Raw genomic sequence first — 14,622 nt, 5'->3', positions numbered from 1 at the left:
CTTCTTATTTGTTTATTGACTGACTTCTGCAATAATGTATGCTTCATAAGAGCTGGAATTTGTGTCTGTCCTGTTGACTCTTCTGTTCGTAAATCAATGTCTGACACAACTTGTTCAAAAAGGTTAGGTTGGCATAAGTGAATGAATGTATCGTTCATAACCTGCCTAACATACCTCTGTGATAAGAAGGAATATTTCACATAGAACAACAAACATCTCATTAAATCTTTTTATGCTTCAGACTGCTGCACTTCGAGCTGTGGGCAACATTGTTACTGGAACCGATGAGCAAACGCAAGTAGTTTTGAACTGTGATGCTCTGTCACATTTCCCAGCACTTCTGACACATCCCAAAGAGAAAATTAATAAAGTAAGTATTTTTAAATACTATTTAATGAATAGCATATAAAATAGCAGCAGTTTTCATTTTTAAAGTTAGGGACTCAACTGTCTATAATATTGATTATTAATATAAACTGTCATTAGACATGAGAAGATAAAATATTTTACTCTTTGTAACATGGGTAGGTAGTATAGTATATGATTTTCCATAAATAAAACAATTATAAACAGTGCAATTTTGGCTCTCTTGGAAATGATGAAATAGAGATAATTGGGTGTTGAATGTAAGATTGGAAATTTTTAATATGTAAGTTAAATAATCTAGGTTTAATATTTTATAGCTACTTAATAGAGAGAGTGTGTGTCGGGGGTGGGGGGGGTGTGCGTGTGCATGCTCATGGAGGCTACGGAAAGGGGGCCCTGAATGGTGATGCTGATATTGGAGTGCATCTGAGGCTGTTGTAGAAATACATGGGTTGGTGATTACAACACTGCCGATGATTATAACCCAAGAACAGCTCACCTAAGTAGCCTAGCACCCTAAAATCTCTAACGGGTTCATTAAACATGGTCCCGTGGTCTGATCCAAAAGAGCCTACTGCACACTAATACTAAGTTTTTGGAGTAAAACTTGTTTACTAGTTTCTTAAAATAGAAAAAAAATGTTTCCCTTTAGTAAATAGATAAGTTTTTACATTTGATAAATTACAGTAGTGTCCTACATAGGATATTAAATAGAGATTTTGCCTGTTTCATGCTAACGGTAGTTTCAGTGTGCATTTATTATCTATGAAACTTGTAAAAAACTTGTAAACATCTTGGCAAAAGTAGCACCATTGTAGTGAAAAAGGTACCATAAAAAGATCATTAAGCTAGACCAGGGAATAACTATTACAAATAAGTGGATTAAAACAACCCACTATTTCATTTTTCATGTCTCAGTTATCTTAGAAAATTGAGATTTGTCTACTTTGGCTATGACTCTTGATCAGAATAGAATAGAGAATAAAGCACATTAATGTGAGGGGGATGCTAAATTTTATTTACAGTAGTTTTAGAATTTGTATTTGTATTACAGCTCATTGATTCCTTAGTATTGTTTAGCCAAGCTTCTTTTGAGTCTTAGTGTTTGGGAAATTGCTTTCAAGAATTTTCTAGAAGGGTTCATTCATTATGACTTGGATTAGGGCCATTAGCAATTTGTCCAAAGAAAATATGAAAAGGGAATAGAGGAGTTGAGATTCTTAAAATTTTTATTATGGAACTCATTCCATAATAAAATCATTTGGACATTGTAGTGAATGTATTTTTTCTTAGTTCATATGCAGCTTTTATTTTTTAATGAGAAATATTGAAGGGGTCTTGTTCTACAGGAAGCAGTGTGGTTCCTATCTAACATCACTGCAGGAAATCAGCAGCAGGTTCAGGCAGTAATTGATGCCAATCTTGTCCCAATGATAATACACCTTTTGGATAAGGTAAGAAAATTATCTTGTATTTATCTGAGTAAGAGTGCAGGGATTTAAAATTAACAAATTATGTGAATGTATACTTTTCTGTTTACTTAATTAGAACCTATGCAGTTCGCATGAACACTGCAGCAAAATGGTATTGATATTAAAACTTTCAAAGCAGTATTTATATACAAGAAACATTTGTTTTTAGGAACTCCTGGCCCTTCTTCTCTATCATTTCTTTTACCACAATTACCATTATCCTGGGATTTATTAAACATTCATATTATTACTACTGATTATACATGCTTAAATATTGTTCTAAGCACTTTAAATATATTACCTCATTTAATACTGTAATTCTGTGAAGTTAAGAATTATCCCCATTTGACAGATGAAGAAAACCATAGTATAGACAAATAAATTGCCCAAGATCAAACAGCAAGTAAGTGTGCTATTTAATCTTATGCCACGTCATATCTCATGTTTACGTTAACATTTGGGAAAGAGACAATTTAAAATGTCACAATCACAGCATGAGGGTCTTTTCTGAACATTAATTGTAATTAAAGAGATGGTATCTCTCTTATCTCCTTGTTTTCTACAAACTGGTAGTAGGAGAAGCTACTTTTCCTGTAAACTGGTAGATCAGGCTTAGTTTTTTAGGCAAGAATACTTAAGCACTGCTTTGTACTTCCTAATGATTCAAATCAGGAGACGCGAACTACCTGTTTGTCCTGCATCTAGTGATACTAAGATTGATGAGTGAACTCAGGTGTTCTCAGCCTCCTCTAGCTGATTATTATAAAATTACCCATTAATCCTTCACCTAAGGGTTTTTAGGCAGTCAGTGATGATCATTGCCTGGATCCCCTATTTTAACTAGGAACTGTGACCTTCTAATTCTGTCATTCTTTATGTATCAGCCATTATTCTTCAATAAAGAGCTTTTCCTTATCTGTTACTGGCTTGTACAGAAACGTGTTTCATATAGGAAAGGCAAGATGAATGCTTGATTCTTGCTCATTATCATACAATTTTTAGAATGACGTGGTTCCTTAACCTCAAAAGGAGACTAGGGTGGAGTTTTTAGTGTCATTGTTATATTTTTTGTGAAATTTAGTCCCCTTGTAGTTCTTTCTGACACTCAGGTTGTTCCCTGACCAATGGGAACTTCTTTTTTTGAAGACTGTGTTCATATCAATCTTAGTTTTTGAGAGCTTCCTGCCTTTTGGATATGACATGATTGCCAGTCTTATCTTGTATTGTGTCTGACCTAGACCTTGAATGAACTATTTCTCCCGGGTGTCCTGGTTCCTTTTTGTAGCGAATGGTATTTCAGGATCATAGTTCAAGTACTAAGGATGATCTTTGCTACAAAGTTGTCGTTGTTTCTAGGCCTGAGTGAAGAAAATAGGTGATAATGTATTTTTTTTTTTAGAAAGTGAAAAATATATTGTAATGTGAACATGAGAATTCACTATAAACAAATCATGACTAAAAGGAAGCTATCAGATATTATGAGCTATTTAAGATAACAATGTTTTTATTTTCACTTCTTTGATTTTATATTTTCATCGCTTTTCTCTTAATACTGGAAATCTTCCTAGAAAAATTGAGTCTATATTGAGATATGTAAAATCTATCAAAATAACAATACCACATTGCCAGTAACATTACTACTCCATTTTTGAGATTTCCTTAAGGGTTTTTGTCTTTAGAATATGTTCCATCAATGATGTACTTAAAAATAATGTATCACTTGAAATAATTCCTGTATGTGTGGTTAAGTCACCAATTTGATATGCAGTTAGGTTATTTGTTTCTGTTTGTTCTTTTATTTTGTGAAATTACTTTAGCTTTTTTTTTTTTTTTTTAATTTTGTTTCTGCTTATATAAAGCATTTGTATGGTTACCAAGTAAAAAAATTATGTACCTTGTTTTAGCTATATACACAAAGGTCTAACTTACATTTCTATTTCTCCCTATTCTCGCCTTTCCTTTACAGATAATCATTTGTATTCGTTTTTGGTTTATTTTTCCAGTGTTTCTTTTTTAAATATAAGCAAATGCCTATGTAATGTACATACCTATTCCCATCCTTCCTTACACTAAAGGTAGCCTACCATATATTCTTCTTGCACTGCTTTTTTAAAAAATACTTTAAAAAAATACATCCTGGAGATCATGCCCATAACGTTATATAGAGAGTTTTCTTATTCCTGTTATAGCTACATACTGCTTCACTCTATGGGTGTGTGTACTATAATATATTCAATCAATTATTTTATGATATTTGAGTTGCTTCTTGTGTTTTGCTGTTAAATAGTCCTTCAAAGAATAGTTTGTAAGTTTTTTCCATGTTTTTTGCCAGATTATATTTGGTAGTCACATATATAAATTTTGCTGTATGATACCCTCTATAAGAGTTGTGCCATTTTGTACTCCTGCCAGTCTTACTGACAGATACTTGGATTTGATCAATCGGATACATAAGAGTAGATATTATTTATCTGCAGTTTTAATTTTCATTCCCCTTATTTACATGTTTTTTTCTTAATACATCATCAGCATTTTTTCAGGTTGTTAGCCTTCTTAATATTTAATAACTGGTTGTTTCATTCAGTAAATTTACTGTAATTAGTTATACCTCTGTTGAGAATTTTAGTTGCTTTTACTTTTTAACTACTATGTGCTGCTAAGACATAGATAGATAAATAATATTACTTTGTTTTAAATTATTTTTTTGGTAAATTCTCCCAGGTGAGATTATTAAATCACACATAAGACTTTTTAAATGATTTTTAAATATATTTTTCAATTTGTATTTGAAAGGCAGTATGTGAGGATACTGTTTTTATCATACTCTTATTAATGGTGGTCATTATCATTTTAAAAACTTACATGTTTAAAAGGATACTTTATTTTTTTCTTTTTCCTTTTTTTTTTTAATTTATTGGGGTGACAATTGTTAGTAAAATTACATAGATTTCAGGTGTACAATTCTGTATTACATCATCTATAAATCCCATTGTGTGTTCACCACCCAGAGTCAGTTCTCCTTCCATCACCATATATTTGATAGGATGCTTTATTTTAACTTGACATTTCTTTGATTAAAATAGTGGAATTGTACATGTTCCCATATTTTTTGACTTAATCTTTGACTTCATTTAATCTAATATTAGATTAATATATATCAAGTCAGTAATACATATCAAGTAAGTTTGTTGCCAGCATAGTTTACAAAAATAAGTCTCCATTTGTTTAGGGTAAATTGGGTCCAAAGGCTTAGCTTAATAAATAAAAATCATGTGTGTATATAGAAAGGCTAGAAGTAAACCAGGGGAAATAAGCAGTTGAAAAATCATTTCAGAAAACATTTTTACAGTTTATATTGCAGTTGGTATCCTTTGCTTTGCTTTTACAGGGGGATTTTGGCACTCAGAAAGAAGCTGCTTGGGCCATAAGTAACTTAACAATTAGTGGAAGGAAAGATCAAGTAAGTTCAGCTCTTATTTATTTCTCAAAACTGATAAAATAACAGTACAGATAATTTAAGGTTTAGATTTCAGTAAATCATTTAAAATAATAGCAAGATAACAGACATTCTGTGATTTTTTTTTTTTTTCCCATATAAAAGTGTCACCTTAACTTCCTTTTGTTATATTTCATAAATGGTAAATGTTCTCTTTTCAACTTGGACTTTAAAATTTTTCTAATCTATCATAAGATCGAAGCACTTATAGTTAGGGTTGTTTTTTTGGTTTTTAACAGTATTTAAAAAAAAAAAAAAAAACAGACTTTTTAGGTGAATTGTGCAGAATAAAGCTGCCTCACAGATTCTCCTAACAAGTGAACAACAAAAATTTACCAGCCGCTTGGTAGGAACTTAAATTCAACTGAAAGGCTGGGAGTAGGAACTAGAGTGAAGAGTATGAGGTGCGTAGTACATAAAATTTAAAGAGGCACTCACTCTCAGAGTTGTGCAGGTGACAGAGCTTAACATTGTGCCAATTGGCAAAAGAAAATGAGTTTTAGAGGTCCAAAATATGTTTCATAGGTAGTTAAAAAGGGCAAATTTGGAGCTGATAAACAATAAAGTGATAATTGTTACAAATAAGCTATAGACTGATGGTGAGCATTGATCTACTTACAGAGGAATACAGAGCAGAATATAATATAATACATGAAAAATAATAACCTAGAAAATAGAAAAATAATAGAAAAATATTATGAAAATATTACAGAACCAACAGAATAGTGAATTGAAGGTAGCCAGGTGTAGGAGAGTGCTAAATGTTACAGTAAAGAGTCAGTTGAATGCTCTCACTTTGAACAGTTACATAATTAAAAAAATATATGTATGCAGCCTTTTAACTGACTTTTTAATTTATTAATAATAAAAGGGAAAGGATTTTTTGGAAAAAGTGCTCCTATGGCAAAGAAATGTTTCATATGAATTTGAGTGATCCCTTCATTTTCACTTTATTTTTTATTCTGAGTTGAAGAAAAATAAACTTACTATATGAAAAGGAAATGAAGGTTAGATTAATGTAGTCTAACGTAACATATGAGAAATGAGGTCATGTTTCCATGCTCAAAATTTTAAAGTCATAATTATTCTAGTGAGATAATATGGTACACAAAGTTCACTTAATGTTTATTATGTATCATGGTGTTTTTATTTTTCAGGTGGCCTACCTAATCCAACAAAATGTTATTCCACCTTTTTGCAACTTGCTGACTGTAAAAGATGCACAAGTTGTACAAGTAGTACTTGATGGACTAAGTAATATATTAAAAATGGCTGAAGATGAGGCAGAAACCATAGCCAATCTTATAGAAGAATGTGGAGGTAAGTTTATCATAAGATATTATTAAACATTTTAATATTCTTTTTGAAACTACTTTTATTTTCTGACTAATATAGCACTCTATTTTTCTGTCTTAGATAATCGAGTAACAGAATAAAGTAAATACTGTGTTGTATAATTACAGTCCTGCTCTGTTTCTTGGCATATGCTTAGGTAACTGAAATGCTGCCATATATTGAACAGGCACTGTACTAAGGTTCTTGGATGACATGGTGAACAAGACACACTTCTTGCCCTCAAGGCATGTAGTCTAGTCATGGACATAAATATGAACTGATTTAATGTGCTAATTACCCTGCTAGAAATATACAACAAAATGAAATACCTAATCTATCCTGGAAGAAGCAGGAAGTGACACCTGAGCTGGATTTTGAGAGATGAATAAGGACTAATAAAGTAAAAAGGGATGAAAGGTGTTCCAGGCAGAGATAACACCATGAGCAAAGTCTGAGGAGAGAAATAGCATTCAGCAAATTATAAGTTAGTTCAGTGTTGCTGAATCACAAAGTATGGGGTAGAAACTGCCAAAAGATGAGGCTTGAAATATAGCCAATAAGCAGGCCCCTGCAGTCTTACAAGCTTGGTAGCACAGCAGATATTTTACAGGGCAGTAGGTCCCAAATCTGGCTGTGAACCAGAGCCACCTGGAATGTAAACAGCATTACCTTTCAAACTTAGCTTCCAGCTCTTAGAATTAACAAGTACACATAACATGGAAGTCTCAAATGTGGCTGTGGAACAAAATGTAAATGTTATTAACTTGGATAAGCATAAAATTAAAGGTATTTCTGACAGAAGTTGAGAAATAAATGAAAGGAGAGGTAACGATAAGAGTAGAACTACATCTTCAACTTACTTAGTGGAGGAGTTTGGAGGCTTGAAAATGAATTAGAAATAAGTATTTTTAAAGTTATTAAATGTCAAATAGAATAACAAAAAAATAATTCATAACTATTAAGTTAGGAACAGAAGATGGGGAATAGTATTAGGGAACTAATTAGGAAGTGAGTACCAGAAAAATTAAGCATACTTAAAAATATTTTACTACCTTTTTTTACCATGTGAACATTTCATTATTAAAATTTTATGTATTAAAATTAAAATATAGATCTTGAGCATTGCCTACCTCACTAGAAGTGAGGCCCAGAAATCAGTATTTCATAGGCTCCCCAATGTATTCTGCCATAGGGTATGACAATCCACTGGAAGATTTTACATGGTAAGCCATTAGTATGTTTAGATGGAGCATGGATATCAGAGGAATGGGACACTAGAGACAGGAAGCAGGAAACTAGTTAGAAAAGTATGTAGTGGTTGGGTCATAATAAATAAAGGCAGTGATAATAGAGACAAAGGGGAGATCTTAAGCTTCAAGAAATGGATAGACTTAGAGATTTTTGAGATTTGATGGTAGAGTATCAAGGGAAAGGGGAACTTAGGCTTTCTCTCAGATTTCAAGCTGTTGTTATTACCAAAGAAGCATATAGCAGAACAAACAGTTTAAATGAGTAAAGACAAATAACACATTGTGTTTTAGACAGTTCAAATTTTAAGTACCTGTGAAACGTTCTCGGGAAGTAACATGCAGGCATTTAAATTGATGCATCTGAAGCTCAAAAAAGAACTGAAGCTGTAAATGTGCAAGTCCTCAGTCTATATTAGTAGCTAATTTTTTAATGGAGGAGCCCCGTAAGGAGAATGTATAGAGTGAGAAATGAACCCCAAATAACCTTCGCCATATAAGGGATAGAGGAACACTCATGAAAGGGCAATTTCACTTTATTTCAGAGACCTTAAAATTATTCTTCCTAAAAAGCAAAACAATATCTAATTTGCATAGCAACAAGTTAAGTTTATATATTTTTAGTATTTCTGCCTATGATTAATAAACTCATTAATATTTACGGGGAAAAGTCCATTTTCCCCTGAAATTCTGTGATCTTGATCGTTTTACATTGTACGTAACGGATGTCTTAATATTTATTAATCACCAGTAGTTAAAAAAATTTTTATACATGCTTACTAGAAAAATTTGGCAGATGCTAGAAAGTAGAAAGAATCTGCTTTTAACAAAGAAGAGCAATTTTATATGTTACTGCTTCTTATAGACATTGGTTATATAGTATTCTGCTGAATAGATCAATGTCCCATTGCTTAATCATTTTTATGCATTTAAACACTCAGGTTGTTAATTTTTAAGATAAATATGCTATGTCTTTGTGCATAAAATCTTTTTATTTTTAAGATTCACCTTTAAAATAGATTCCAAAAACTTGTAGATTTGCAATCCAAAAATTGTATTATGTGGTCCCAAGATTATTGTAACTTTTTTGTCACAGCTTTTTAAATATTACCATTGTTTTACTTCATAAAATCTCTTGCAGGACTGGAGAAAATTGAACAACTTCAAAATCATGAAAACGAAGACATCTACAAATTGGCCTATGAGATCATTGATCAGTTCTTCTCTTCAGATGATGTATTTAATACCTTTGTAGTTTTCTTAGTTTTATGTATAAACATAAGTCTGGATAAAATAATATAGTAAGCTAGGACATGTATATATATATATTTTTTTGGGGGGGGAATGGAATTAAATAGGTATATGACAATAATGTCACTTATTTCAGAAACACAATTATTTCAATATTTTGAAGTTCCTCAGGGCATGAAAAAGTAGTACTATAATCGCAAAAAAGTTAAGGATATTTTTTTAACACTGGATAAGTCAGGCTTTATTTTTCACTTGATGTCTTTATAGTTCTCATATTTTATACTGTTAATAGCAAAACGTGTTTATAAACAAAATAGTGATACTAGTATATCCTATAATAAATCCTTTATGACAATTAGTTAATCCATATCTGATTATATTCTCACTGTTGTTTTTAGCTGGTGACCAGAAACAGACATGAAGCTAGGTAGATGAAACGAAAATAATAAATCATGAAGAACGATAAGTTACTATGTAATGTAAAGTGTAGTATACAAAAATATCTACAGATTGTCAGTATGTGGTAGTTGAAATTAAAGTATTAACTTATTTTTAGTATTGTCTCTTTGGAAAGATAAATCTAAAAGCAGTTGTTCCTTAGAAAATGATAATGATTAGATAGAGTCACCCATGACTTTCCTGAATGTTTTACTCAACTTTTTAAAGAATAAGACTTATACCACAAACTTTGCCACATTATCAGAAAAGAATGGAATATTATTAAACATTTTGTTAAACATCTGTTGTTCGAACATTAACCTGACAAAGACAGTATCAGTCACACACCACAGAATGACCTTTCAGTCTACAATGGACCGCATATACAACACTGGTCCCCTAAGATTATAATGGTGGAGCTGAAAATTTCCTGTTCCCTAGTGACAACAAAGCCCTCCTAACATCGTGCCTCAGTGCATTACTCATATGTTTGTCGTAATGCTGGTATAAACAAACCTAAGGCACTTCATCATATAAAAGTATAGCCCATACAATTACAATAGTAGGCTATACGTCTAGGTTTGTGAAAGTGCACTCTGATGTTCGCACAACAATGAAGTCACCAAGCAACAGATTTCTCAACATACCCCAGTTGTTACAGGGCACACGACTATACTAGAAAAGAAAATTATACACTCTTGACTTACAGATGATCAAGCTATTTAGATGTCAAGTCCTTTAGATCAAGTCCTATTTAGAATATAATGCCAGGTAAATAAATAAAATCCAGGAAAAGCATATTCTTTTAAGGTTAGCTTTTATCACGTGTCTTTAAAGTTGGATTTTTGGAAGTGTTAATTTGCAATTGTAGATATACGCTGGGCCTTATGATTTCTAACACCTCAGTACGCAGTTCTTTGTTACTCTCTTACATTGTAAAAAGAATAACTCAGATGATGTGCATATTTATAGGAACTACATTATAGGCTTATAATTTTGTGGTATTTCAGAAAAGAACCTTTAGATATAAAAGACATAGAATATTATTTATGCATTATTAGCAGAGCTATTATTTTACTATTTTAAGCCCAAATATCATTTGTCTCTAATAGCTATTTAGAAATTAATCAAAGATTTCACTTTAAAAGTTGTGTCGTTAATTTTTCAATGTCATCAACTTTATCTGTTTGCCTAGGTACAAGGGAAATAATGAGTATTCTCTCAGTTTGAGATATAGGTCCATCTCCAATTTAATACTTCTAGTTCTTTTGGAAGATACCCATATTATCTTAAGTTTCCTCTCATTTTGCCATCCTTAAGAAAAAGCCTGTACAAAATGTTTTAGCTTTCTAAAGCGATGGTAGGACAATGTTGACACTCGTCATCTCTCATACTTTTCTTAGGGAAAATGGGAGTATTGCTATAATGCTATTTATTTATAATTTAAAACTAATCATCTCTTTTCCCCCCTTAGATTGATGAAGATCCTAGCCTTGTTCCAGAGGCAATACAAGGTGGAACATTTGGTTTCAATTCATCTGCCAATGTACCAACAGAAGGGTTCCAGTTTTAGAAAGATGTTGTGGAAGTTAGGTACAATGCAGCACTGAGATATATATATATATATACATATATATAAAAAGGTTTGATCCATCAAGCTTGGCTCATGGGATCTGCTGCTGCATTAAATCGGGAAAGAAAATGTGAAGATTTCATTTGGAATCACAGAAAATGCCCAAATGAGGTCAAGATGGCGAGTGGGTGCGAGTGAGAATGAGTGGCAAAATGTAATGAAAACCTTACATGAATGCTTATTTAGGTTGTTCAAAGTAAAAAGGGCTACAGGTCACAGATCTTCAGTGCCTGAGAAGACACATTGACTTTATGTTAATTGAGGGGAAAATGCAGTACCATCATCTTCAAGCCTTGTAAGCATAAAAGAGAATAGGATGCCCATATAAGTCAAAGGAAAATGAGCCCAGGCCTTGCTATGAAGCAGTGTGTGAATGGACAGTGTTGAATGAATGTCTGGCTCAGTGATAGAGAGCCAGGTTCATCTTTCAAATCTAGGGCTCTTCACTCATGAAGCAGACTCCTAGCACTGGAGTGACTGTGTACGAGAGGTATGGTTGTGGTGCTGTATGTGAACGCATGCAAGCTTGATTCGCCTTCAGGGGGCTGATAACAAACCTAATAAATCATCAAAACGAGATCATAAGTGTTAATGTACACTGGACATGAAAACAAAGACCGGTTTAGCAGCAGACATTGGTTTACTCTGCAGCCTGTGTTTTCTATTCCTCTTTCCCTTCTTCCACCCCCCCCCTTCTTTTTTCTCTTTTCAGTTTTTTGTTTTTGTTTTGTTCTTTTTTTTTTAACTTTACCTAGAATGGCTTTTTAGTTGCTTCTCAAGTCAGAAAATTTCAGGAAGGTTTCCCTGTGCATTTGCACCAGATGAATGTTTGATGCTATGAAAAGCTTTCCATATCATCAAAACTAATTTGTGTAGATTTTTGCATGGAAAAAAAAATCATAAATTTCCCTCAGAATAGACTGTGTTGCAGTACACAAGTTGCCATAATAGTATAAAACAGTAAAATGTACTTTAAAAAGCCATCCTTTTCATTTTCAGAGATAACATAAAGATCTTTGCATGAGGTAAATCTGCAGCATAGTTCATTTTTAGATTTTGTTGAGTCCTGTAAAGAAGAAGAAGAAAAAAGTTTCAGTTGTGGTAGAATACCGTGCTGTGCTTAAATGTTATTTGTTTTCAAACTTTGTTTTCTATGAAAATGATATGGAAACTTCTAAAATGGAATTTGGTGCATATGTACTGCTGAATAAAGACCGATGAAGAGGTTTGAATAGATGTACAAATCAAGTAATGGTTTGAACACCTTTAATAATATGCCTAATCTGTTCAATTGTTTTAGAATCTTTTTATCTTAGATGTAGGCAGCCATGAACAATCTATTTTGAGCCACTTTAGGGAGAAAAGTTTGTATTTTTAAAACTTGCATAAAAGTTATGCAAGTGGTTTTTATAAATTGGAATAATGCCTCAGTTTTGAGGTTATGCACACTAAATTAAATGTGACATAAATTAATTTGTACAAAAAGAACTCTTTATAAGGTGGCTCATTGTAGGAAATCCTGTGCCTTCCCCTTTGAGCACAAGTGTTGCATGAACAACAGTTTGCTATAAGAAACATACCAGATTAGCCACCATTAGCATCTATATCTACTTTGTGTTTAAAATCAACTGGTAATTCTGAAACACTGTAGAATGGATAAAAATTATTTTGTGATCATAACTCTTTGTTGAACTAGAGTATTTTTGCAGCATTCCTTGTCATCAGAAACATGGTTAAAGTTTAAAACTAGAAGCAGCAGAAAACTAGCTTGTAAAATTTATTCAAGTAGAGTGCAGGCTAGGCTGTCTTGGGGAAATAAACATTAAAACTTAAAGAAACATTTTACATGGGATGTGTGTGCGTGCTGTGTGGATTTTTATATATATAAATGTAGAATATAATTCAATGGATTATATTAGCTTGTCTCAAGCTTTTGACCTAGAACCAACATAACAGAAGAAGATATTTCTTAAATTCTATAATTTCAGTATGGATATAGTAATATTTTAACCCATTGAATTTGTTCAGGTGGCACCATCTATGCTTCTGCTCTCTCCTTGTCCAAACCAAGGTTTTGGCTGTTCATTCTTCCAGCAAAGTGGACTGGGAGAGATAAATTGAGCCATATCTTAAGTATTACTATAACTTCAAGATGGCTCCAAGTGATAGATTGCACAAAAGGACAGTTTTTATTGAAGGCTTAGGTTAACCACAAGATGAACGGAACAATACTTTGTGTGATTCATGTTTCTTAGTAAACAAAAACTTGGTTCAAAGTAACCTAATGCGGTTATTGGAGGCCAAATGATTTTATAGAGTAGTTATCCTTATATACATACTAGTTGTAGATGATTTTAACATCTCTGAGTACAAGTTACTTGATACTCTAAATATTTCATTTCTACCCATGGCCTCTTACAGGATACTAATATTCTAATAGAATTCTAGGACTTTTCTGTGTCTGAGGGTTGTTTCAGCACAATTAACAGTTCACCACAGGTGATTTGAACACAACTCTTGTTTTATTCTCCAGTGATCTAGGAAACTGATTCATTTTTAACATAGAGCATTATTTGTGATGAGGGGGAAAATCGAATAATAAGCCTTTAGTAAGCTTAATGTTCATGGCTTCCCATGTCTTGAACTGCCTTTTGGAGCACTGAGTCCTTCCCAAGTGCTACAAAAATAATGTTACATTACAGGTGTATGAGGAGCTTTAGTCTAAAAGATACCTTTAAAGTTTATTTCCTTTCTATTGTGTGTCATGATGGATTTGGTACTTTCTGCATTACTCTGAATCAAACCCAGAGCATTCCTATAATTGAAGCTATTGATAATCATTAAAAATACATATGGAAGATTTTTTTTAACATTTGATTTAGGCTTACTTCAAGACTGCAATTCATAGATTTTTGTTTGTTTCTTTGCAAAATGACTGGGTTTATTGTAACATTACTGTAATTTGTGGAGCACCCTATTTGGATTCTCCATTGCCTCAGTTCCTTCAAAAAAAAAAAGAAATTAAGCTTTGACTTTAAAGACATAATGTGTTTTTCTGTTGCTGTTCAACAAATTACCACAAAGTTATGGCTTAAAATAACAAATTTAGTTCATAGTTTCTGTGGGTCAGGAGTCCAAGCGCAGCTTAGCTAGGTCCCGTGCTCAGGGTCTCATCAGACTGCAGTCAGGCTTTCAGCCAGAGCCAGAGCCTTGTCTGAAGCCAAGGTCCACTTCATGCGCCCATGGCAGAAGCCTTTTCCTTACAGCTGGAGAACTCATGGCATCTTGTGTCTTCGTGGCCTGCTGGAGAATCTGATCTCAGAGACCACAGTAAGCCCTCCTTCAAAGGGCCCACCTGATTAAGTCAGGCCCACCAGGGATAAG

General features: G+C 32.9%; 1 protein-coding gene and 1 non-coding gene across 4 annotated transcripts in view; both read left to right on the top strand.

The window, feature by feature from the left end:
- The window catches only part of KPNA4 (karyopherin subunit alpha 4), a 53,363-nt gene extending 40,280 nt beyond the window's left edge, over window positions 1-13,083 (top strand). For all 3 annotated transcript variants that reach the window (XM_019731942.2, XM_074327200.1, XM_074327204.1), the window contains 6 exons: window positions 242-370; window positions 1,716-1,820; window positions 5,227-5,298; window positions 6,492-6,654; window positions 9,058-9,152; window positions 11,080-13,083. In XM_019731942.2, the coding sequence (XP_019587501.1) occupies window positions 242-370; window positions 1,716-1,820; window positions 5,227-5,298; window positions 6,492-6,654; window positions 9,058-9,152; window positions 11,080-11,178 (663 nt within the window). In that variant the 3' untranslated portion in view covers window positions 11,179-13,083. The remainder of the gene's footprint in view (window positions 1-241; window positions 371-1,715; window positions 1,821-5,226; window positions 5,299-6,491; window positions 6,655-9,057; window positions 9,153-11,079) is intronic.
- LOC141568130 (small Cajal body-specific RNA 7) lies at window positions 591-931 on the top strand. The gene has a single exon (XR_012491160.1).
- Window positions 13,084-14,622: the final 1,539 nt, after the last annotated feature.

Source organism: Rhinolophus sinicus, linkage group LG01 (genome assembly GCF_036562045.2).
Source record: "Rhinolophus sinicus isolate RSC01 linkage group LG01, ASM3656204v1, whole genome shotgun sequence".
NCBI classification, from domain to species: domain Eukaryota; kingdom Metazoa; phylum Chordata; class Mammalia; order Chiroptera; family Rhinolophidae; genus Rhinolophus; species Rhinolophus sinicus.
This window is presented reverse-complemented; position numbering and strand designations above follow the sequence as displayed.